This window comes from Taurulus bubalis (genome assembly GCF_910589615.1).
Source record: "Taurulus bubalis genome assembly, chromosome: 9".
Lineage (NCBI taxonomy): Eukaryota > Metazoa > Chordata > Actinopteri > Perciformes > Cottidae > Taurulus > Taurulus bubalis.
Window position 1 is genome coordinate 6,323,061 of NC_136597.1, and position 27,043 is coordinate 6,350,103.

Here is a 27,043-nt window from a genome sequence, read left to right on the forward strand (position 1 = left end):
ATGTTTCTGTACAACATCACCCTCCAGCGTGCCACGGGCATCACTCATGCCATCCATGGAAACTTCTCAGGTAAGATCTCTGCCTTTTCCTGTTTTGTTGAGTTATCATGAGTCTGTCTTCCATTGCATTTTATGAAGTGGTTATTTGTTAATTCTCCTGTCCACTAGGATAATTCGCCTAACCAGAACTCTGTACTTATTCTCGATGGCCATCATTTTTGTTGCATGCTTTTCTGTCTATCGGGTGCACATGCCTTACATGTTCAGTGGTCAGAGAGATTGTGTATAGTACAGATATGCAGAAAGTCATATAGAAAATGGTGTTCTCTCTTTTTGTTGTCACCCTTTTTAAATATTTGCTACACTAAATGCTGATAGTTTTATTAATAAGTAGAACAGTGTATCTTTCTTAACTTGGACATGCATACTACGGCTGCAATTTTATTTCTGTGAAAGGTGAGCAGAATTGTGAGAAATTCTGTTACATTTCAACTGCTGGGTTTGAACCACCTGTGAGAGAAAAGCCGTTGCGTGTTTCTTTCTTGTTGATGACTGACACGTGACCCATGCTGAAAAGAGATGTTTGTGTCTCGGTAGGAACCAAAATGCAGGAGATCGTCGTTTCCAGGGGAAAGATCTTGGAGTTATTGCGACCAGATGCCAACACGGGGAAGGTGCACACTCTGCTCACAGTGGAGGTGTTTGGCATCGTTCGGTCCCTGATGGCCTTCAGACTCACTGGAGGAACCAAAGGTACGTAGCCAAGGATACATGTTATACAAACACGGATTATGTAGTTAAAGACGCCATTCGAAAGATGTATGATGTATGTTCAGAGTTGGCCGCTGGTTTCACATTCCACTCCTTCCCTGAGAGCTCCTACTCCTTCCCGTTCAACTCTTAATTCAATAACCTCACAAAAATGATTAATCATTTGATGAAGTGCAAGAGAGAAACGAGCACAGTTCTCTAACTCCATGTACTGCCTTTTTTGTTTTGTTCATCAATGTTCTTGTATGTTTGTAGACTACATTGTTGTTGGAAGCGACAGTGGCCGAATTGTCATCTTGGAATATCATCCGTCAAAAAATATGTTCGAGAAGATCCACCAGGAAACATTCGGGAAGAGCGGCTGCCGGCGCATCGTCCCCGGACAGTTCCTGGCTGTCGACCCAAAAGGCCGAGCTGTCATGATAGGTACAAAGTCATATCGGAGAGTCAGTGTTTGCATGAATCCCACAGTTTACCCCACAAAAAGAAAATGTGCGATCTCTGTTGCACACATACGTTAGAAACAGTTTACTGTATGTAGTGCAGTTCAATACACCACTGTAAAGGAACAGATTTATTACAGGACTGTTGAAATAATAGGGCTGCAACAACGAATCGATAAAAATCGATTATCAAAAGTGTTGGCAACGAATTTCATTATCGATTCGTTGTGTCGCGCGATTATTACGCCGGGCAATAAGTCGCGTAGAAGAAAAGAGCGGAGCAGAGCAGCTGGCCGGCCAGCGTTTCTGAGATTGGAGTGAGACACGAGAAAAGCTGAGGTTGTGATGTTCTCAAAAATAGAAGATCTTTGACAAGTCGAGTCTTGGCCAATCAGCGTCTTCATGTTCCTCTAACTTGTTGTTAATGGAAGCTACTAGTCAGCTTGCTATTGCGTTAGCTAACGTGTTTGGGTTGTGTATTGTCGTTAAAGTTACGTTATGTTCCGTTACAGTTCAGTCTTGCTTGTAAAAAAACATAACGTGATGAAACATGGCGTCACCCCCCGGTCTGGTTCAGTTCACGCTGTCACTTGTTAACGTTAAACCGGCACACCGGCGGATCTGGCTGCAGGTTTTTTATTTTTTTTTTACTCAAAGTAGAATGAAGCAAATCACGTAGTTAGGCTTAGCCAACAACGTGACGTCGTGGTCATAAGAGACCCAGAATGAAAGAGTTTAAGGAAGAGGACGCTCTATATGGAGCAGTACAGCTTCCCTCAGTATTTCATACATATTGATAACGCAGGGTATGTAAATGCAGCCTCTGGAGGGATCAATTACAGTAAAAAGGGCTCACATTTGGCAGATGTAAAGCATAGATGTGTATGTTTTTAGTGTTAGTCCATTTTGTTGTTTTAATTAACAGCTCAGGGATGTTCAAGGAGCAACCTGTTTGTGCACTTTCTGAAGATGTTTTGCACTGTCACTTCTGTTTTTGAATAAAGGGTTGGAAATGAACGCTTTTTTGATAAAAACATTTTTTTATCCGATTCATCGATTAATCGAAAAAATAATGAACCGATTAATCGATTATTAAAATAATCGTTAGTTGCAGCCCTATGAAATAGACAGCATTAGTTTGAGTGTTGAGACTATATTTGCAGCTGTATTTTCAGAGGTCTCACCAGAAATCCTGAGAATGATGTTGCTGTCTTCAGAATAGTGTAAATCTAATGTATTGTAAAATGAAAATGTTTTGGTTTGAAGAACATTCATGCATATTTAATCGATATTACCGTCAGTTAAATTAAATCAAGCCTTTTGTCCCTCCCTGTTTAGGCGCGATAGAGAAGCAGAAGCTGGTTTATATTCTGAACAGAGATGCAGCTGCCAGGCTGACCATCTCCTCTCCTCTGGAAGCACACAAGGCAAACACGCTGGTCTACCATGTAGTCGGAGTCGACGTCGGCTTTGAAAATCCCATGTTTGCCTGCCTCGAGATGGATTATGAGGTACGTCATGAAAAAAAAGTCACGGTTATTATGCTTTTTAAGAGATAACACACACTGGCTTGTGTTGTAGATGTGATGAGTTTGTCATGTCTCTTCTCTGACTATACTGGAGAAAGATTTAACCTCTGATCTCAGCACCGCACATACGTTTCATGTTCAAATATTGACTATCTTGTTGATACATGCATTTCACCCTTTGGTTATTGTTCAATGAGCTTAAAGGTGCCACCAATCCCATAGTGTGTACGTTATACTGGAAACCAGATTCCAGCATGTCCTGGGGAAAACGTTTTTCCAGTCATTGAAAACGCATAGAAAACGAGAGTAGAAGTGAAATGTCTTGTAAAAGGATTTTACCGTCCTTCCTGTTTACCTTTTAACTGAGAATGAACTACTAGGCTATCAGAACTCCACCAAAACAGATGCCATTGCCATTTGAAAGGGTCAGGATCATATTAACGGTCAAATCGTCATTTGATGAGAGTATTTTGGAAAGGCTGCTCCCGGGTTATGTTGATTAAACGTTGTGAATACACCCCCAAGTCATGCTCATAGTAGCACATGCAGGTTGCTTTCTTTCCAACTTGTTCTTAACCGGTTAGTTGCAAGTTGAAGTGCTTGCTGGCTTTTGTCTGGTTTGTGATTCAACTATGAGCAATGTTTTCAAATGTATTAATATAAACTGGGAGAGCTTTTCTGAACCAGACGGAGCTGCTCTTTAATTCGGCAAACACCTAATGAACCGAAGAACAAGCACGTCTCCTAATAATCTCACTTTGTGTCGCGGCTTGGAGCGTTTCTCAGCCGGTGTTCTTTCTTTTTATAGGAGTAACATTGGCTCACAGTGGGTGTGATTAACCTCGTTGAAGACTAGAACTTGTCTGTAGGCAAAACTGTAGGCTAATATTTGTGGCAGCAGTTGTTTATACAGTTATTGTTATTAGTGTATGCAGAAAAAGTCTGTCCTACCAGCTAGATTGTCACTTGGATTCAATTCCTGGATAATGATCTCTAGAAAAGAGTGGGAACCCTGACTGCATAGCATTGCACGCATTTTGAAAACCTACAATCTTGTATGTTGATATTTTCTGTTTCCAGGAAGCTGACAATGACCCGACGGGAGAAGCGGCTGCCAACACTCAACAGACGCTCACCTTTTACGAGCTGGACCTCGGCTTAAATCACGTGGTCCGCAAGTACAGCGAGGCTCTGGAAGAGCATGGGAATTTCCTCATCACAGGTAAGCACCTGGGCACAAGGATGAAATAGTAGTTGCATCAGTTATCAGTCGCTTTGGTAGTTGTCAGGAGTGAAAACTGGCACGCACATAACTGGTGTACAGGCGTGGCTTTAAGAACACACACACACACACACCTTAGATTACAAATAGTTATAACCCATATCAAAGTGTCGTTGATATGAGTTCTTCATGTCTCTTCTCTGATTAATAATGGAGAAAGATGTATCACCTCTGCTCTTCGGCACAAGTTGTAAAGATTGGATTTCATAATTTTTTGACACAAATATTTTTTGTCAGTCAACACACTTTGAAGAGTAAGTTCTAAGTGGGAAGCTTGTATTGGGAAATACAGCCCATACTTCTATTGGATTGCATGTATTTAGATGACCAACGCGTCCCACTAACCGGTCTTCTCTGTCTAGTTCCTGGTGGTGCCGATGGACCCAGTGGAGTTCTGATCTGCTCCGAAAACTACATCACTTACAAAAATTTTGGAGACCAGCCAGACATTCGCTGCCCCATCCCGCGACGCAGGGTAAGTCCTAAATACAGAAATGCATCACACTTGTGACACTCGGCCAACTTTAACACTTCCTGCACTTGTTTTCTGAGTGTCTTTTGCTATAGATTCCCTACAAGCACGGCAACAAAAATGGGGCTCTTCTCTTGACTGTAGAGATTTAAGGTGTAATTTAACGAGTAGTCAGTCCCATTATTTTCACTGGAAGGCTGTTTCTTCCTGTTTATTTGGAAGTAGGTACTAGTCAGACTCATTTGATTTAGACATGTCTGCATGCCTAGCAAGAATATATATTGCATCCTGTGCAAGATGATTGTGATCGATTTAAAGCAATACGAACAAGCCAGAGTTTTTTTCTTCTTCTTTATAACAGAGCAATTATGTAGGGAGACAGGCCTGTTTAAAATAAATAAGACATCGGCACACGATCAAAGCCGAGCCTAGTGTACAGGCATGGCTTTAAGAACACACACACACACACACACACACACACACACACACACACACACACACACACACACACACACACACACCTTAGATTACAAATAGTTACAACCCATATCAAAGTGTCGTTAACCTGATGAGTTCTTCATGTCTCTTCTCTGATTAATAATGGAGAAAGATTTATCACCTCTGATTTTCGGCACAAGTTTTACCAACAGAGTTGTTTAATGTGCATCTGTATCTGGTCACTTTGTTTCTATATGCAAATTCATTTTCTATTCCTTTCTCTGTTCCATCCTGCAGAATGACCTGGATGACCCTGAGCGTGGCATGATATTTGTCTGCTCAGCCACCCACAAGACCAAGTCCATGTTCTTCTTCCTGGCCCAAACGGAGCAGGGAGACATCTTCAAGGTTACCCTGGAGACGGATGAAGAAATGGTGAGTGAAGATGAGCGATTGATGGAGGGTCCTGCTTCTGTAGTGTTGATTTATTTTTTTCCGCACTTCTGGATTGATTTGATAAATCAATCAAAAATGTTATCTTTAAAAAGGTTTTGTGTTCTTTTTCAGGTCACAGAAATCAGGCTGAAATACTTTGACACGATCCCTGTAGCAACAGCCATGTGTGTCCTGAAGACTGGCTTCTTGTTTGTGTGTTCAGAATTTGGCAACCAGTAAGTCCTTTGTCAGCATCAATTCTTCTCCTTCTTCCTTATTTTTGTTAATTTGTATTAATTGTGACAGAATACCAGATTGGTGTTAAAAATAGATTTAGAATTCCTGTGCATTTGTCTTTTGCTTCTTTTCTCATGTTCTCTCTTTTTTGTTTTCTTTAGTTACCTTTACCAGATCGCTCACTTGGGTGACGATGACGAGGAGCCGGAGTTCTCCTCTGCAATGCCGTTGGAAGAGGGAGACACTTTCTTCTTCCAGCCCCGCCCCCTCAAGAACCTTGTGCTGGTGGACGAACAGGAGAACTTATCACCCATCATGTCCTGTCAGGTCAGTGTGTTTGTTTGCACGCACTTGTGCCGGTACAACTGGGCCTCCCAAATACCTGGGAGCGGTATTGCAGTGTATTCCTTTGTTGGCTCATTGTGTACTCTCTTCCTGTATTTAACAGATTGCCGATTTGGCCAATGAAGATACACCACAGTTGTACGTGGCCTGTGGTCGAGGACCCCGGTCTACTCTGAGGGTCCTTAGACATGGACTGGAGGTACGCACACAGACTTGCCAACACAACATGTAACATGCAGGCCAGGACACACACACACACACACACTCTGTTGGCTGAAAAGTGATGAGTTTGTTCATGTCTCTTCTCTGAATAAAAGCTGAAGATTCTCTCAATCGCACTGATTTCAGCCAAAACAGACTGTGATGTTTTTATGTCGCGCATCGTCACTTCCGTATGCTTTCATTACTCGCTGCCTTTAAACGTAGCTGGTTGGTCTGCATTTCTGGTTCTTGATTTAACATGTTTAGTTTGATACAGATCCTACCTGCAAGTAAACACACGAAGCAGGTGTGTTTCTCCAGTTGAAGTGTTCCAGGCTCAATACATGCGAGCGCACACACTATGAATGTTGCGAGTCTATCGCAGCTGTCAGAGCCACCATGAGGCCCACACTGTCATTAACTGCTCTCCCTGGATACCAATATTGCTGCCTTTTTTTGTCTTCCTTCTCTACTTCCTTCTCTCTCAGGTGTCAGAGATGGCTGTGTCTGAGCTGCCCGGTAACCCTAACGCTGTGTGGACAGTACGCAAACATGTGGAAGGTAAGAAGTTTCCTGTTTCCGACACCTTTTCCCAACCTCTCAAAAAACAAATTTACAATTTGCCCTACAGCCAGTTAAAGACAGGATGCCTTTTTTAAAGGTGTAATGTTGAGCTAACTACTGAAATGACACGGCTGTCTTTTTAAAATTGCTTTGCTCAGTTTTATCAAGATTAGAATAGCAAGAAAACACCACATCAAAACCTTTCATTGATGCCATTTTGAATGTTTTTCGGCACGCTTTTTTTGTCGCCATTAGCTGCATTAAAGATGCGTTTTGCTGAATAGCTCATAGTGGTACATTTGTGTTTACTGTGCCACTAACCAGGTGCTGTGCGATCCGTGTAAGATTTAAAGGATTTAACCCAAAGTGGCAAAAAAAAAAAAACAGAACAAAGTTACATGAGTGACATTACTTCTATGGCAAAGTGAATTCATCCAGTGATGAAGTGACAGCCGGCTTTGGCCTGCAGCAGGTCTGGGTCTAACCAGTGTAACGGCAGCTAGAGACCGCTTGCTGATCAGGCAGGGAGGTGGTGCAGTTCCCTGAGATCAGACCTAACTGAGGGTCCGTGACTATCAATGACTGTAGATATCTCTGGAATACAGTACATGGGTGTTTAAAATTGTCAGACATTACATGTGGCATTGCTATGATTTAGATTATTCATCATATTTAAATCCATCTGCATTATTTTTCTATTCAGTAATATAATTTTTCTTATCTGTACCTTTTTCTTTGTTTGCCTCTATTTCTTTCTTTCCATTAGACGAGTTTGATGCCTACATCATCGTGTCTTTCGTGAACGCCACTCTGGTTCTGTCCATCGGAGAAACTGTAGAGGAAGTGACAGATTCTGGATTTCTCGGAACGACGCCTACTCTCTCCTGCTCACTGCTCGGGGAAGACGCGCTGGTGCAGGTGGGTGTTCCTTAAACATGATCTTCGTTCATACCTGTGATGATGCTGGACAACGATTGCATACAAACAGTCTTGAGCATTTTATTTTATTATGTCACATATCCATCTTATGTCACATATCCTGCGTGGATAAAGAAGCGTATCTCTATCCATAGTTTTGTGATGTATAGAAGATTTGAAGCCATAAATATGTATTCCCCTCTTAATTGGGGCTTTACATGATATACAAAAACACAGAATCAAACTTAATGCAAAGTATTTAGAATTGCAACACAGATGACTGCAACATCTTGTGATCCTGATCCTTCTGAACGCTGCATCTGTAACGGTGAACTGAAGTATGCAGGATCTTGTGTTGGAATAAGTTGTTAAACACTAAATGTTAAATACAAAGTAATCAACAATGTTGGCATCCTACTACTGACTGTCTCATCTTATTTGTTTTATTTTCCCTCCCCGATTCTCGTACAGGTGTACCCAGACGGAATTCGCCACATCCGAGCGGACAAGCGTGTGAATGAGTGGAAGACTCCTGGCAAAAAAACTATCGTCCGCTGCGCTGTGAACCAGCGGCAGGTTGTTATCGCACTCACAGGAGGGGAGCTGGTCTACTTTGAGATGGACCCGGTAAGAGAGTAGATGGTTTATGTTATAGCGAGAAACCCAAGTTGTAAAGATTGTATTTCATCATTTTTTGACACCAGTGAACAAAATGTTGACAACATTTAGTGACGGACATGAAACCCTCTTTTTCTTTGATAATCCTAATTTTATTTTGTACGACTTCTATTAAATAAGGAAATACTCGTTATCTTTCATTTGACAAATATGTCATTCACGCAGGAATATACAAAAAAGGCTTAACCTTTTGGTTAATTTCATATAAACGATTTAATTATTGAATTACCAGAATACATGCCATGTTGTGATGTCTATCGTCGTATATTGTTATCGAGTTATAAAATTACCTTATCAGGATAGAGGATTTTGGCTCCGCCTTAAAGACAAACTAAATAGTTCTCCGGTACCATAATAAACACGTGAAAGAACTGACTCTGCAGCGTAATACTGTTTCTCTCTCTGTGTCCTTCCTCTCCAGTCCGGTCAGCTGAATGAGTACACGGAGCGGAAGGAGATGTCTGCAGACGTGGTTTGTATGAGCCTCGCAAACGTTCCACCTGGTGAGCAGCGCTCGCGATTCCTGGCCGTGGGACTGGTGGACAACACTGTCCGAATCATCTCCCTGGACCCTTTGGTATGACCAGAAATACTAGTTTGTAAATTAAATAGAACTACCAGCAAATATACCAACAATCTGAACATGTAATGTCAGGGTTCTGAGTGTTTGAGATCACAAATCCAAACTGTTGTGAAAGAAAGTCAGGGATTCTTGTTCGTATTTGTATAATTGCCCTAGATTTAGCTAGCCAAGTCCTGCCAGTGAGTTGGTGTAATGAACCGACTAGACTTTTTATGTCCCGATACCATGGCTTTGTGTGTTAACCTATACCAAGTACCGGTCCCAAACCAGTGTTTAATTAAAGGGAGTTTAGTGGTTTGGTTGCAGATTGCAAGACACAATATGTCCCTCCACTCATCCCTCTGGGAAACGATGGTGGTTTATTACTGCAATGAGCTACTCCTGCCAATACTCTGTGATGAAAAACAAATAAGCAAAGTCCCATCCAGGATTCTAATAGAGTGGAGTATGGCTTTTGATAAGTTCACATGCGCTTCATATTATTCATTGAACTTTTGTAGTTAATCAGGGGAAATCAGTGCTGACTTTTTCAAATAATTCCTTGTTCCCAAAAGCTTCAATCCGCCTTTTGATAAACTAAAACAAGTTAATTGTTATTTGTGTTACACTTTAGTGAGACTTTTTTTGTATGTTTCCAGTATGTTGAAATATTGTCAACCCTCTGAATCTTTATCACGTTCAGGACTGCCTGCAGCCGTTGAGCATGCAGGCCCTGCCGGCGCAGCCAGAGAGTCTGTGTATTGTTGAGATGGGAGGGGTCGAGAAACAGGATGAACTTGGAGAAAAGGGAACCATTGGCTTCCTCTACCTCAACATAGGACTTCAGGTATTCATTGTCATTTACCCAACTTGTCATCCCAGAAACGTTGTTTTTCTATCAGACTGTGGTAGAATAGATATTTGCACACTTAAATCTAATCTAATACTCTAGTGTTCTCTGCAAAGAATATCTATTCTACCAGTTTGAGCTTTTTGATACTTCCAGCACCATATTTTAACAACACCTTTTATATAAGTATATGATGTACTTAATACTGCAGACATGTATATTACAATTTGAATAAATCTGAATCTAAACCCCATATAATTGTTCTGAGGATATCTGCAACAATGTATATGATATCTAACCACAACTTCTACCAACCAATTACCCAAAATCCAGACAGATGTTTGGAGCGTTTTGGATTACTATTTGACTGTTGGCACTATTAAAAAATAAAAATTGGTACTCTACATTTATCATTTTAGAGGGCTAATGTGACAATCTATTTGGATATATATTAAAATGTGTGTTTGTTCCCCATTTCTCAGAACGGTGTGCTGCTGAGGACGGTGCTGGACCCAGTGACCGGTGACCTGTCAGACACCAGAACACGCTACCTGGGGTCACGACCTGTCAAACTCTTCAGAGTCCGGATGCAGGGACAGGAAGCTGTACGTGACTCATACATTTAAATGCATCAATACACATAAAAAAAGATCAAACTAGATAACAAAGTGTAATTTTTGTCCTTTTGAAAGGTCAACTGTTCATGCATTGAATGAGAAAGTCTCTCTCTCCTCTCACTGACAGGTGCTGGCAATGTCCAGTCGCTCCTGGCTTAGCTACTCGTACCAGTCTCGCTTCCACCTGACCCCTCTGTCATATGAGACTCTGGAGTACGCCTCTGGCTTTGCCTCCGAGCAGTGCCCTGAAGGTATCGTGGCCATTTCCACCAACACACTGAGGTATGGATGCCACACTGCAACATGGCCGCCGCCACCGTCTTAGTTGTTGTGTCGATTTAGAAATTTCTGAAATATTTGATAATCGCACACAAAGTCTTCCATCCTTTGCCGTGTATCACACAAAAGTAAATAATAAGAACCTCCGGCATATAATGACCACGCCACATTTCCATCAAGAGTTGTGATGGTGACCTGCCATTTACATGTGTGGTCTGACAGCTCAGTGGAGGACACAATGCCACCAAAGTGTCATTTTCCAACGTTAGAAACATTGCGTTTCCCTCTCGGGCTGACACAGAAAAACAAATGCATGTTTCTATAATCTCTAGGCTTGACTATTGCAACGCACTCCTTTTTTCTGTGACCTTTTTTGTCTCCCGAATAAAAGCTTTTTAATTTTTTTTGCCTCTGCTGTTTTAATCTTGCAGCGTGAAGTACTTTATGGTTGTAAGATAGGTGGGCCATATTAAAAAGAAGAAAGAAAGAAAAATGCCTTGAGTAGAGAAACATAGATCCAACTTCGGAGCTCCACTGTATCCCTCAAGTTAACAATCATTTCTAACTGTTTTCTCTTTATTATTCGTCTGGAAGAATCTTGGCTTTGGAGAAATTAGGAGCCGTCTTCAACCAGGTGGCCTTTCCTCTGCAGTACACTCCCAGGAAATTTGTAATCCACCCGGAGACCAACAACCTCATTTTGATCGAGACGGACCACAATGCCTACACTGAGGCAACCAAAGCCCAGAGAAAGCAACAAATGGCTGAGGTATGAAGTGCAATGTCAATGAAATGATGCTGTAATGATCCAAATGGTAAAGCCAAACCCTGCTCTATGGTCCCTGACACAGTAATACATTGAGTAGAGCAGATAGTCGGTCTGTTGGTTAGATCTAATATTATGTTTCCAGTTTAAAGCTTAAAAAGAAACTATTTGTACCAGACACTGCTCTACCTTCATTGTCCATTTGGAGAATGGTCCACTATAATCAGCATCCTTTGAGTTTCCTGTGGGGAATGTTTGATCCAGTGTACAGCCATGTTTCCATTCAATTATCAAATGAATTTAACTGAACTTGTAAAATGTTGCAAAAAACAGGCTGCGTAGTTTCGCCAGAAGTAGGTGCTGTAGGCTTCATTTAACGCACGACTGTAATCCGCCAGTAGGAAGAGAAGAACTAGGATGATAAGTTTCAAACCAGAAACTAAACTAGTTTCCTTGGTCGATCTTCAAGAGAAAAATGGAGAAAGCTCTTAAGGAATTGGATTTAGGTGGGAAAGTTTTAATTGATCTTTCATGTCGGCTGATTTTGGGAATATTTCATTCTTGAGAAAATATAAATATATATCTGGGAAGAGGCTGATAGCAGAGACTGAGTTAGCAATTTGTCAGAGTGGGTTCAGCAAAGGTCTCGTAGAGGCTTTGACATGCAGGTTGAGCATCAAGACAACCTTCTGACATCTCGGTTATTTTAAGCCGAGAAAGATATCTAGCTTAGTGTTTCCTTTTGTGGAGAGTGTTTGTTGAATGTTAGGTTTGGCTAAGGGCCCGTTTTCATTGGGTATTAATGCAAATGTACATAGGCTGGGAGGAAACACTGACTTATGATTTGGGTTGTTTACCTTTTTTAGTTTGATATAAACCTGAAAAATTGGATTCATGTGACTGTTTCGGTGATTCGTTTCGGTTCCTGCCATAGATGGTTGTGGTGTGTTATGTTCTGCGCAGTAGACTACGTAGGACTTGTATTCCTGTAACCTGATGGGTGAACACAGACGGATGGATCAAACGGTATCTGCTTGTTCAGGCTAATTTAGCAAGGCTGCAGAAAATGCCACCAACTCTCATCATCTGAGCAACTTGAGGGAATTTCTTCAAATTTGGCACAAACGTCCACATGGACTCAAGGATGAACTCATGAGAAGTATGTGGTCAAAGGTCACTGTGACTCTTGAGTCACATTTGAGTAATTTTGATCCGTCATAGGTTTAGGAGACAAAGAGTACATATTTTCTTACTTAATTTTGGCAGTTTTTTTTTAATTTGTGGTCTTGTCAAAGCATGCATTCATCTTAGAGAACAAGTCGCAGCTTAGACGAATATATATCTCACCCACGATCCTCCTAAGTGTGAAATTTGTTTTTACCCAGAGACCCAACAATGTGGTGCTTTGTAAACTCCAACTGCCCGAAAAAAATCTGCAAGTGAAAAAAGACTTTAAGACGGCATCGTGTCTTCTTTACTATCCGTCCTGACCAAAGCGTAAGGATATCAACATGTGGAGTGTGTTTCTCTTGTAGTTGTCACTTTATTGGATTTTCTAAATAATTCTTCACTGCCCTCATTTTAATAGTAATTTCTGCACGGCTGCTGCTCTGGTGCTGTAACGTTACTCGTGTAATTCAAACAACGTGAACAGCAGCAACATTTCACACTCTAGGAGCTGGAACCAGCAAAAGGCTTTTTTTGCCGGTGCTCATGTTGAGAGGAAAGTTGTGGGCCGAGTTGGCTGTCATGAACTTAACTTTACATAACTTGTATAAACTCTAGATGTTTAAATTAGGAGATTTGGTCGACTTCAAGCTTGCATAAATAATGTTAAAGACACACTGTGTAGTGTCAGTAAGATAAGATTTCTATGACAACGAAAAATGCATACAAAACAGTTGTTTACAAATAAAAATGTTACGCTGAGGTACATTAAATATATACAAAAAAACAATGACTTACTAGGGCTAGCATATCAAGTTAAAGTGTCTACGTTTTGTATTCAACGATTAGATGGGTCTCTCTGTTACTCAGGAATGTGGATGCTCATGCAAAAAAATGTAAAGATGTGGTAATAAATCATGGTAGACTCAGTTTTACCGTTTTGACTGTCAAGAGTGACACTAAGGCCTATCTTGAGTTTGTCCAGGCACATGGTAGATTGAGAGTCTAAGCCATTACTGCCCTCTGGGTTGTGAGAGCAGTCCCTGAAAGAGGTTTATTAGTTAAGATTGATCATCTATACATACATCACCTGATGATGGCCCAAGCTGGTCAAAATACCGTGGGATCTCCTCGGCTGACATGTTTTGTTCTTTATTGCCGTTGCCTCGGTAGGAGATGGTGGAGGCTGCTGGTGAGGATGAAAGAGAACTGGCTGCTGAGATGGCCGCTGCCTTCCTCAACGAGAATCTCCCAGAAGCCATTTTTGGTGCACCCAAAGCTGGAGCCGGACAGTGGGCCTCGCTGGTGCGCCTCTTCAACCCCATACAGGGTGTAACACTGGACCAGGTGCAGCTGGAACAGAACGAAGCTGCTTTCAGGTGAGCAGGTTCAATTTCATGTATATAAAGTATTCGATTAAGGAAAGACTGAACAGACAGATGGGTAGCAAAAAGGAGAAAGATATGGCTCAGTGCCCGAGCGTAGAGTATCGGGTAGACCTGACATGCACGCACACACACACAGACACACGGACCTATAGACATGAGTTATTACTGTTGGAGAAATGGCAGTGATGAAGCTGCTGCCAATCCAGCATACATCTGCAGGAAAGCAATATTTCAACTGCTCTGAAGTCTTCTATCTGCCTCTGGTTTCACACGGCTATAATGGACATGTTTTTCTATATAGGCATCTTAAAATATGGCAAACTCTTGTAGACTTTACTGGCAAAGAACTCCTTACTCCCAGACTAGCCGTTAATCCACATTAGCAGAGGGGGATGAAGAAGTGATCGTGTCAGTTTTCTATGTTCTTCTTAAACCTCGGTCAGTGCTTTGATTTCTGAAATATTTTGCAGTTGTAAATATTTCTCTTGCTGCTGTAGAAACTTCTTTGGTTAAACATTTTGTATCCAGTTCTAAATGGATTATTTTTCTTTCACAGTAATATAAAAGATCAGAAGAAATATGGCATAGTACTAAGTCTGGGTTGTTGTGACGCTTCAAGCATTATGAAACGCTTCATAAACAGGAGAACAGGTTCTGCATGACATATTGTCATAGCTTTGAATTCAAATTGGTGTGTGCGGGTAAATGAGGAAATTACGTCCAAAGATCACTCAAACTCCCAGCTCATAAATCTTATCTGAATCTGCCCGGCAGCCATTGTTACATTCTATGAGCAGCTGAAACGGAACAAAGAATCTTTTAACAGTTTCGTATTTTCTGTTATCTGGTGATCCGTTGCTGGTTTTCTCTGGTTATGTCCTTTTTTTCTAAGAAAGAGTCATCGTCATTTTCCTTTCCTGCAGTAGCCGACTCACCCCGCTCCGGGACAAACTCTTTTTACATCCATGAAACAGACAGAGAAGAGACGGAGACAGTAATGTTACCTGGTCGCTGCATTTTGATAAAGTCCTGACCCTTTAAACCGCTGTCTCTGCACACTCACACACTCACACACACACACACACACACTCACACTCACACTCACTCACACACTCACTCACACACACACACACACACTCTCACACTTTCACTCTCTGCAGTGGGTCTGATGGGACGTTTGAGAGGAAATATTCTTGAATGAGTTGAAAAACTGTTCTTAGGAAAATGATGCATATAATCATGTAAGGGGTTTTTAATTAAGCCATGGACACTTGTAGTTAACATTCTTAACCCTTAGATGCATAAGTGGGTCAAAAATGACCCGGTGAGGTTGTTTTCTTGAAATATCTTCATAATGAAAATTGTTTATCATTTCATATTCCAGGTATTCCTCAAAAAACATGTTTTTGATATAATGCCTTGTATACATTTTAAGAAATTGTCGTTTTTGTATTACTACCCCAAGCATTTTCTATGGATTCCAATGGGAACCTTTGATTCTCATCAACTGTGGCTGTCAGGAATAAATTAACTGTGGACCACACAGACTATATCACAAGTGTCACCCCTCAGGAAGATTATTTTACACAGCAGGAGCTGATGCGTGTAAGTAGTAATGATCACAACCAGAAACAGGTAGTTTGTCTGAACTGCATACAGTGATGCGACAGGAAGGCAAAACAGGGAAAAGAGAGAGGAACTGTCAATGACTGGACAGTTACACACACACACACACACACACACACACACACACACACACACAATGGATGTTCACATTTTTCTATTGCTGTCCTGGGTCTTTTTCAAAAATGTTAAAAAGTGAAAAATAAAGATAAATTTAAACATGAAATCATTCTTGTGTGGTCCTAAATATAATACTTAACATACACACACATGTCACTTTAACATACACTTACATTAACGTTATCTGTTTGTCTGAGCACTTTATCTCATCTTATACTTGATTTAATACCCATTGCACTGTTGTTGTCGCTGAGAGGTATATGTTCATATTTTCTGTAGCATAGATGTATACTCAAACTTCTAAATGTTCCCAAGGGCCCATAACTCACACCTTCTGTCTTTCCCTTTGTTTGATATGTTTCAGCGTTGCTGTGTGTCGTTTCCCCAACACAGGAGATGATTGGTACGTTCTGGTGGGCGTTGCCAGAGACATGATTCTCAACCCCAGATCAGTGGGCGGTGGCTTCATCTACACCTATCGGCTCATCAGTGGCGGCGAGAAACTGGAGTTTGTGCACAAAGTGGGTTTGACACTAAACTTCACCGAAATGAAATTGTAAATTTGATTGCTAATCACTTTGTTTGCAGGTTATTTTCTTGGATATTTATTTTTTTACCGGCACAACACCGGGAACTAGATTGCAACTGACTCATAAAGTCGCTACCTAACTAGGGCTGGGTATCGGTATTGACCAAAACCACCTAGTACCAAGTAGTATCGAAACTTCTTCAGTCAAACGATACCTGCTGTGGATCCTCTTCTGTCCTGATTATGATTATAATTTGTATGGATGATGCCGGTTGCACTGGAAGGGCAGATGCACAACCTATGAATCTGCAGGGTTGAGATTGCGAAATCTGGTTTTAACGTTACAGATCCGTGATTAATGTAAAACAAATTGCACGGCACAAGGGAGTGAAAGTGAAATGTAGCCAATGTGACTGACATGCTACTGGGGTCAGACACCTGCGCATTCAGTCTTTCTTGGAAAAAGTGGGATTGTGTCACATAACAATTTAGTCGAGTGTATTTATGCCTGGTACAGCTGTTTAAAAAATGCAAGATGGATAGTGAGAGAAGTGTCATCAAAGTACAACGGACAGAACCGCCTTAGGGAAAGTTTTGGACATATATCTTCCCTCCGGGCAACTCCCCAGAAATGTGTGCAGAATTGAGGCTATGAGGGTGAATCAGCCCACATGCCTTTTGTTACCTGATGTGGAGTAACAAGGGAAGTGAGTCAGGAGTGTTGTGTTACAGTGGTGTCTGCCACTTCTTTCACGTTAGAGGAATTTCCCAACCACTTAACCAGATCAGATAGTTTCGATGAGTCCACCTGAGTTGTAAGGGTTCAGCTATACAGGGACTGAAATGAAGTACCATCTTTTCAGACGTACCATCTGACGTATGTTTCTGCGGGATAATTAACCTTCAACACGCATCAAAGCAATGACGCCGTTGAAAGGCCACAGGAAAAGCAAAGCATGCCAACTTTAATTGGCTCTCTGCTCTCTTAGACCACATCCTTTATTAATTATTGGAAACTTTTTTTGTAGCAAAGCACTCCAAGCGCTTTCCCAGAAAAATTCAAACTTGTGACCACTGTAATCTTTTTCGTTTAAAAAATACAGTTCACAAAAATGCGTAAAACATTTTTGACACCCATAAATCAAACTATGAAAAAAACGACCACATTGGCTGATGTTTACTGTAATTCTTGTCATCTTTGAAGTGGGGTTGTAGGGGCTGGTAATCCACAGTATGTTGCTGTCAGTAGCCTCCACTTTGGAGAAATAGACCGCAGTAAAGCAATGCACTGCTGTGGACGGGGGCAGCAGCAAAACACATTTTAAATGCTGCCGTTTGCCTGTTATTCACGTTTATACATTCTAATGCGTGTTCTTCTAACAACCACCCTTAGCCACTCTCACACCTTCTTGAATCTCAGTTGTGACCGAAGGAGGATTGGTCTCATACTGTGGTCGGTGAGACAGAAAGATGGCCTTCTAGTCCTGAAGAAATGTGTTTGTTTAAACAAACTAGATGCGTCTCAAACAAAATGCTTTGAATAATCTTCTTATCTTTGTGTTTTGGTTGGCAGACCCCGGTAGAGGACGTGCCTTTGGCCATAGCTCCGTTCCAGGGACGAGTCCTGGTTGGAGTTGGGAAACTGCTGAGAATCTACGACCTGGGCAAAAAGAAGCTGCTCCGCAAGTGTGAAAACAAGGTAAGACGAGGACACGCATTTATCTATGTGCCTAATGCGACTCTATGCTCTGTCTAAAAAATACAAATAATAATCACATTAACAGCAAACATTCACATTGGGCCTCGTGCAGGAAGTGATATACACGCAAGAATGTCTTATAATCCGATTTTGATGATTATATGATTTAAAGTATAGTGATTTGTGCAAGAAACTGCTCCAATCACATTACTTTTATGGCTAAATAAATACACTGATCCCTATTAAGATAAAATCCTTGTATGATGAGTGAGTGTTCAGCTTCTCACGCATCATGATGGAGCCACTACGTTGACATTAACTGCCAAAAGATTTCATCCTTTTTTTCAATCCCTAATATGGACATCAGTCAAATAAAAAAGGTTTCTCCATCACAAATGTACCTCTATTACTCAAATGTCTCAAGTCGAGATGAAATCTGAAATCTGTCTCCGTCTTTTTAAATCAATATCCAATGATCTTTTCTTCTTGTAAAACTCAATGCACTTGCGTAAGCTCGTACCAACCAATTTAAACTAATTATATTATGACATGCATCTATCAATCTGAGACTTTTATTGACGAGGGAGGTTTTTGGAGCCGAAGACCTCTAGCTGCATGTCACGCTACATTTTAAGCCCACTTTTTAGCAGTCTAATATAAAGAATTTGATTTAAATAAATCCAAATATTCTTTTATTTTGGGAATACGTCACATTACAGAAGCCAAAGCTGCTCCAACTTCAATTTCACTGACTAATGGCTTAATTTGATGAATGAAACTTGAGTATATCAAATTAAAGGTGCATTATCTTTACCTTTTTAGAAACTAAATAAGCCATTGATCCACTGTCTGTGGGTAACTTGGGTAATTTTCAATAGAGATGAACGCTGGCTTTTCCCTCCTACAAAAAAAAATATTTTGGTTAAAGAGTTCTTTTTTTTTTTTAAATGAGTTTTAATTGTTTTATTAAATAATGAATCTTCTGCTCTTTTTGTGGATTAGATTTAGTCTAAGTCTTCTAAGGACAGAAATGATAAGACTAGAGTCTTTCTTTGAAAATGTTTGCTTTTCTCCGAATAAATAACAACATTCAGTCAGTATTTTTCTAAGTGACTGTGACAACTGGCTCACATTAGGGTCTGTGTCTTTTTCTGGCAAAACGAAACGCTTCAACCCAGCGTTTAATCGAAAAGGCGCCCTGCACGCTTCTTTAATGTGTCTATGACATCAATGTCTTTGTTTGACAACCCCCGTTGTTTGATTGACTACCATTGTGACCGCATCACCAGCAACATTTAGTGTCCGCCCGTTTGATCTTCTCCCACAAATGGGCGTTTCGGGCTTTGTTATGTTTGTGTCGGTCTGACAACTCCAATCACGCTTCTCCCGCATTTACTCCAGTGACGTCACCAGCGCTTTTCTGCAAAGTTCAGAGTTTGTCAACTTGAAAGTGCTCAGAGTGGCCGCACGAAAAAGGCAAATTTCTCAGAATTATGCGGCGCCTTTTCTCTGGGCGGACGCACACGCTCTCCTCATTGGGGACAACTTAACAAAGCGGTGTGTGTGTGTGTGTGTGGAGACACTGTGCATGGGGGGAAAAGGGTGGCTCCCTTTTTGTTTGGAGAAGCTCTGTCTTAACAATGAATAGTGTTGTCATTAAAAGTTTTTTAATATACACTTTAGAGTTCCTGAGAACTAGTGGCACTGAAGGGCAGATCTTCTTTTTGGAGAACTGTATTCATGAATTATATATTTATTTATTTATTTTAGGCCTATTCCCATTCAAACTTGCTTGTCATTGAACATTTTATTTTATTTAGAACATTACAAGCAACCAATTGAATTGATATATTCAAAGATTTATTTTTTAATATATCAATTTGATCACATAATATTTACCCACTAAGTATAAATTGGTTAGTGGAATATGTACATGGCTAGTTTTAAGAGACGGACAATGATCGCATCATATTTCAATGTTGCATACAAAATTGTATTTCAAAAGGAATTATTTGCTTTGAATGGTGCTTGAATTTCGTTTTGAAATGATCCATGTATGAGAACAGTACGCGTTTTTCTTCGTAGTGCTTCATTGGGTGTGCTTCATTCACTCCTGTTTAGCACGTTCCCAACCTGGTGACTAGCATCCACACCATCGGCCAGCGGGTGATCGTGACCGACGTCCAGGAGAGCCTGTTCTGGGTTCGCTACAGACGCCACGAGAACCAGCTCATCATCTTCGCCGACGACACGTATCCCCGCTGGGTGACCACGGCCTGTCTGCTCGACTACGACACTATGGCCTGTGCTGACAAGTTTGGGAACATCAGCATTGTAAGTTTGAGGATGGGGAGTGTTGTATTGAATGGCAGAGAAAGAACACACTGGAATACACTATATAGTATATAATGCATCCGATTAGGGACAATTGCCTCTTTGGTGAATTGGACGCAGAAAAATCAACTGTCTGTAACGCAGTAAAAACCTCTAGCCCAGTGGGACTGCTGACGAAATCCATGTCTTCATTTTCTCAGGTGCGTCTACCTCCCAACACCAGCGACGATGTGGATGAAGACCCCACAGGGAACAAGGCTTTATGGGACAGAGGCCTCCTTAATGGAGCATCACAGAAGGTAAAGCAATCATTCTCCAAAGCATCCGCCCTGAAAGGCCGACTTCACAAGCTTCATCCAGGTTCAGCCCTTAGGGATAGAGCCTGAAATGGATAAATTACCATACAAATTAAAACGGTTTGTAAGTTTACATTGATGACAAACAAGATCAATTCTTCACATAAATGCCAATAACGCATGAGACTGACCAGACTATTCCTCAGCGTTTGTGTCAGGCAGGTAGAGAGCAACTGTTAGTTTTAATGTTGAAACGCTCACTTCAGCCTTTGAGTAGTCTTTCAGAAACAGTTTTTTTGTTGAGCCCAAGCCGCACAAGTTTGAATGTTTCAGGCTACTGCCAAAATGTCAGGCATGTCTACTAGTCTGCCTCCTCGACTGTTTTGACCTCCAACCACCAATACAGAGACACATGCACATACACAGCCTGCATAACATCGTCAACCACAAGTCTAACCTACTCACAAATGCAAGTGTTTAAACACACACACACACACACACACACACTCTTAGATTGCAGAAACACACACACACAGAACAACTCATCCCATATTTAAATGCTGGTCAAAAACTGTTTAGGTAGCAGATGGACTGGGAAAGTCCCTTTGAATTTAGACATGAGTTGGTTCCAGTTTTCTTTGTGACACAATGTTTGTCAGCTATTTTTGTCTCCGCGCACATTGATTGAGAATTTGGTTTGAGTTTGGAAATGTACCGTGTCTTCATTTAGATGTGGGTGAGCCTGGAGGAACTTAATTATCCCTACATGGCTTGGCTAAATGCTCTCCTCCATTAGATTATATGCATTCCACTTTTATTTGATTAATGTATCTCAAAAGATCAAGCTCGGGGACACAAAGTGGTCCGTTGAGCAAGATGAAAGGACTGTCTGTCTTGACTCAAAATGTGATAGTGTGTGAGGATGACTTCTGTCATGTAGTTAAAACAGTCTCCTGCAAAGGCCTTCCCTTCCCCAAGGCCTGTGATAACTTTCTTTACTCCGTTCCTCAACCTTTAAGAAACTAAAAAAATCGTTTGAGTCGTCCTTTATTGTCACAGTGGAGACCCCCGATGGAGGCATAGATCTCCATGAACTGTCAACATAAAGGAGGGTGGCCGAAAGCTGCAGTTTGTGACCAGGACCAGCTGAGACAATGTGCCTAACTACAGCCTTGCAGAGCGTAGACGTTTAAGTCAAAGTCATGCTTCTGTCCCGGTTGTCTGTCTTGTGTGGTGTGCTTTCTTGCTCTCATGGCGTCAGTGTCCTATGTATGCAGTTTGCTCAGAATAAAATTAAGGTTTATTGTGCCCAAATGCTGAATTTGTATCCTGGCTGCATCCTGATTATTAACTCTAATTATTGACAAAGCGGGTTTTTGATGGTTATTGGATTAGATCTAACCATACGGACCAATTTCCTCTGAGCCAAAGATGACGGTCTTCTTTGTGACCTTGCCACAGAGTTCATGTACTTCATTTGCACATAGAGCTTGTCAAGATGAATGATCTTGAGACATGAAATGGTTTCAATGACACAGCTGATGCCTTTTAATATGATCTCATTATAAACTTATGTCTTAATAAGAGTGCGGACAGATAGAAGCTATCTTAAGTGTCTTAATCACTGACAGGAAGTCAAAAGGTCATTACAATTTCCTTGTAGGCCTTCTTTAACCTGACCTGCCAGATAGTTTGTTACAAAGAACCATCTGAGAACAAGTCATTGGACACGGTTTGAAACTGGGCGGACACAAAACATGTGACAGGTGATTGGTAATAATTTGATTGACAAGATCTTTCATCCAAAGCAAATTGGGAGACGAGCAAAAACATGGAATAGACGAGGAAACGCATTGAACATGTTGACCTGCATTCAAATTGAGGGCGTCGCCCAGATGTGTAATTAATTAATTTATTAATTAATAGCATCCCTATCTGTTGGTGTCTGTGACTGAAGTGTCATCTGGTTGGGTTCTACCAGACGGCAAAAGAATATGGCTGAAATTCTCCCGTTTTCTCCCCAGGCCGAGGTGATCGTGAACTACCATGTTGGGGAGACGGTGTTATCCCTCCAGAAAACAACGCTGATCCCTGGAGGTTCTGAGTCCATGGTCTACACCACTTTGTCTGGAGGCATCGGCATTCTGGTCCCCTTCACCTCACATGAGGTATAACTCACTCACTCACTCACTAAGGCCCTCGCCACACTGCCTGGTGAGCGGCTCGCTGATTGGCTGCGTCTCTCTCAGCCCTTTCTATGTAGAGTTTTTTTTTTTTTAATATAGTGGGCTGAATTTGTATTACTTTATATAATTATATTATTAGTTTGACAGAAAACAAGAGTTTGCCTATTCAACAATTCAAAGCCGGATCTCTATTAATGAAAGAAGCCCGTAACTCATTTTCTTCCACACTGTCAAGCAAATGGATCCGAATAAATGCCTTGTGTGCACATGTGACAGGATTCTGTCCACAGAAAGACGTTCTCGAGAAGTTTATAATTTGAAAGGAGATGAGCAGTGTTGAGTTGCAAATAAAAAGTAACATGTTATGTTGTTACTTATATATGTTGATACAAATGTAGACCTGAAAGCTGTAGTAATTTTACGGATCTGGTCTGATGCCAATATTCTGTCAAAAGATCATTTTCACGGTCTATTTCTGCTGTGAGAAAATGGTTGGAGCCCTCGAATCTCGAGACAGCTGACGCGCTACCAAGCAATGTGTCTCCTGCGACGCACGCGCCCTTCTAACCAGGCGGTGTGGCCCGGCAGTGATGCATCATGGTTAATAGTAGCGGTCTCATTTGACGAAAATTTGTTTTCTCAACTCATTGCACGTTTTTTGGCCATTTTCGTGGCCGCCTTATTTTGTATTTTCCTCATGCTTCCCGTTCTTTTCTCCAGGACCATGACTTCTTCCAGCATTTAGAGATGCACATGCGCTCTGAGTTTCCTCCACTGTGCGGCAGAGACCATCTCAGCTTTAGATCCTACTACTTCCCAGTCAAGGTTTGTATTGTTTTTATGCGTCTCCTTCAGATGTGCATTTCAGCATGGTGGACTATTAAAAACCAATATGCGTCTTTTTTTGTCATCTTGGTATTTCTTCCCAGAATGTGATTGACGGAGATCTATGTGAGCAGTTCAACAGTATGGACCCCCATAAGCAGAAAAGTGTGGCAGAAGAGCTGGACAGAACGCCGCCCGAGGTCTCTAAGAAACTGGAGGACATTCGCACTCGCTACGCCTTCTAATGGGACACCTTTGTGCAGCTGGTGTGGACAGAGATGCACTCATTAGGACCATTACACACACAAATCCATCTCTGCCACAGCATGCCTCTGTTCCGGACCTAGATTGAGTGACATTTATGGCTTGTTAAATGTTTGACGGTGGGCATATGCACACTGGATGACATGGAAACATACCACAGGATGTCACATGCTTCTAATTCCCGCACATTGCTCAGTTATGATGCTAGTCAAATGCACCTCTTCGCAAATACTTGCAATCAAGACTCAAAAGGTGCGAACACCCATCTACATAGCTGTGCCGGCATCCCTCCACGTGCATACTTGCTGACTAATTTTACAGAGAATATCCCTTGAGTTGTTTTCCCCCAACTCCCCTGTGCTGTTGTCAGAAACCTCAGCACCGACACCATTAAGACACAGCTGGCGCGATCGGCCATTCACACACTACCGAGTGCGCGATGAGCAACTGTCGCACTTTCACCTGCAGAGAGTACATCCCCTTCATCTGTGAGCGTCTGTGTGAATGCTTTCTATTTTATTGCTTTTAGCTCATGCCAAGCAGCAACGTGTAGTTATGGACACAATTGGTTGATGTCGCGCTGCCTTGACGGAAGACCCCTTGAATGCTGAGAATATTTTTAGTCTGTTTAGCAATACGGTGGTATTTCAGTTTGTCTTCTATCTTTAAACTCCGCTAAATTAAACAGATGTGTTTTTGTACGGTATGATTTTTTTCATTTTGTATTGATTAGAATTATGTTATGATCCATATACCACAGAACAAGCTGGTATTATTAAATCGCTCTTAGCCCGTTGTCCTAGCTGATGTTGGCTCAAGGCTCTTTAAAGCATATTGCTGACTTGCAACTGGGAAACAAACAGGAGCCAACGTCTGCCCCACTCTAAAAATGGGGCCACAGTTCAACTAGTGTTGCCATATACTGTGGCATTAGACGACTGCTGAACCCAGACTAAATAAGTGGGTGGAAGAACGCTGAAGTGCACTGGGTGTTGTTTTTCTCAGTCCTGTAAATTCCCAACCTCAGCCACAGGCGCAGACATAGCATTCCTCAGTAGTCACTGAATTTAGGGGTTTGTGGGATAGGGGCAGTGGTCTGTTTTTGTAAATAAAGTTGTTTCTTTGTGCGTTATAATACCATGCGTTTGTGTCATTTCCAGCCACTCTGTGTGAGAAAGATCACTGGGTTCCCGACTGCATGGTCTCGATCAAATGAACCCATTAGAAGTTCAATATTAAGTTGTGTGCTTCGTCATGGTGCTGGCATTGAAACAGTGTTTATGCTGTTGTGGTTCAAAGTTAGAGTTTCTCGATTTTGTTTTTGCAGCCAGAACAGCCATGCCATTTGTGCTCTAACTGGCTGAAAACATCCAACTCCAAATTAGGTGTTACATCTGTTAATCTGCCTATTGGGTTCAGTTGGGAAGTGTTCATTTGAGTTAGTGGGTTATGAAGAAGAAAGTGTTGTTTAGTTCTAATTAAATCAGCGGTGTCTGTTTGCTTGTAAAGTAGATCAGACTGTTGGACTCAAGTTGCGGTTGATGGGGAAACCTGTTCAACTCTGCTGATTCTTTGCCTACAACTTTTCAGTGTTTTGTCTTCATTAAACGAGTAGTTCAATATTTTAGGAAATGTGCCTGCTCACTTTCCTGCCAAGTATTTTAAACTACGTATACAATGAATATGAATATACTATTCTTGTACCCTTGGGCAAAAGTTGCCTTACTGTTTGCTATGCTAAGCTAACCATGAGAGTTGCATCTTCTGATGCAAACAAGCGAATAACGCATATCACACTTGGAACAGACAACTATTTATTTATGAGTGGGTAACAAGAATATAATGATGTTGCCCCAATGTAGAATAATGAATACTCTGCAAAGTCCTCATGTGAAGAGTTTCACCATGGGGGAAAAAAACATAGAACACGGCCAGTCTAAACCTTCCCACTTTAAAAAAAAGCTGCTCATGTGGTTCTAATTCTCAAAATCTCTGCAACGCAATTTTTTTAAGTATGAGCATCAGAACGGCACCCTGCAGTGACTAATTTAAGGATGCTCTCCTCATTCAAGTCTGCAGGGAAATGGAAAGATCTGGATCTGTGAGTGTCGACATGTTGCAGTGTCCTTAAACTCAGGACATCCGATACTGGGAGACTCAAACTCGCAGTTGCCATCAAAAACACAGCAGATCTCCAATCGCATGAAGACAATATGATTGGAAAAGTGAACAAATGTCTCATAGCGGATGACTCGTTCAGTCTAATCAGGAGATGACACTGATGTTTCATCATTGCCTATTCTGTACAGGTATGTTCACCGTTCACTTCTACCGGAGGAACGCCTGTGGTTGAAACGGTTGGCTTCTCCTTGTTCTGTTCCTCATCAGCCGGCTCACAGCTTGACTATCTGCTTCTAGGCCACGCTTTGCATTCTCTCCCGCTGAGTCATGCGGACCTGTGGCTGCGGTGGTATGTTGCCGCTGGCGCACCTGGGACCATCAGCATGGCAGTAAAAGTACTTTTTAAAATGCTAGAAAATGAAAAGATACCTTTTAAAACTGTCCCAGTCTATACAGCAGTTTTACTTTATTGCATATCTGATCACCAATAATGATTTAACGATAAACAGACAATTTAGGCTAGCAACTGTTTCCTGCCTCTGGTCTGACTAAATGGATTCAAAAGGCCCTTAGGTCTGTTGAATCATTTGTGTTTTTGTCACACCGTAGAATAACCAACTCCGATTTTTCAGAGATGGCCATAAGTTGCATGAATAGATAAAGTTGGTTTACAATTCCTTCTTAAAGTATTAATCTTTTTAAAGCAACACCGTAAAGTTTATACAAGAAAAAGAGATTAAAAATGAAAGACAACTTGAATGCAATTACTCACAAATAGACATGGTGAAATGTAAACTGAGTCAATGAGACTTCGGACACATTGGGTGGTCGAGCTCTAGTTCCTTTGTTCTTTTTAATAAGTTACGACCCCAACCAAACACATTGTGCTTGACTTTAGAGGAGGACTTAAGTGTATAAATGCAGCTGTTGTCCTGAACAAAGACATGCTCTGTGTGCCCGTACCCCGCTAGGAGAATGGTGTTGGGCTGAGCTTTTTTCCTGCCCTGATGTGCGTGAGGTGTAATTTGCACAATGTGCTAGTCTGTATTATAATTGACTACTTTTGGTTGCACAACACGGCCGAGGGGAACCTCAGCGGTCACG

The 27,043-nt window shown here is 41.4% G+C and overlaps 1 protein-coding gene across 1 annotated transcript; it reads left to right on the forward strand.

Moving 5' to 3' along the window:
• On the forward strand, nt 1-24,524 carry sf3b3 (splicing factor 3b, subunit 3; the record flags this gene model as incomplete). Its single annotated transcript, XM_079223190.1, has 26 exons — nt 1-70; nt 598-753; nt 1,027-1,197; nt 2,553-2,725; nt 3,824-3,965; nt 4,388-4,500; nt 5,233-5,370; nt 5,503-5,606; nt 5,769-5,934; nt 6,056-6,151; nt 6,642-6,714; nt 7,484-7,635; nt 8,107-8,262; nt 8,735-8,890; nt 9,579-9,722; nt 10,208-10,330; nt 10,470-10,624; nt 11,216-11,390; nt 13,728-13,933; nt 16,050-16,206; nt 17,788-17,913; nt 20,035-20,247; nt 20,448-20,546; nt 22,568-22,711; nt 23,450-23,554; nt 23,659-24,524. The coding sequence occupies 26 exons, from the start codon at nt 1-3 to the stop codon at nt 23,797-23,799; spliced, it is 3,654 nt and encodes a 1,217-aa protein (XP_079079316.1). The 3' UTR covers nt 23,800-24,524.
• Between the last annotated feature and the right edge of the window lie 2,519 nt (nt 24,525-27,043).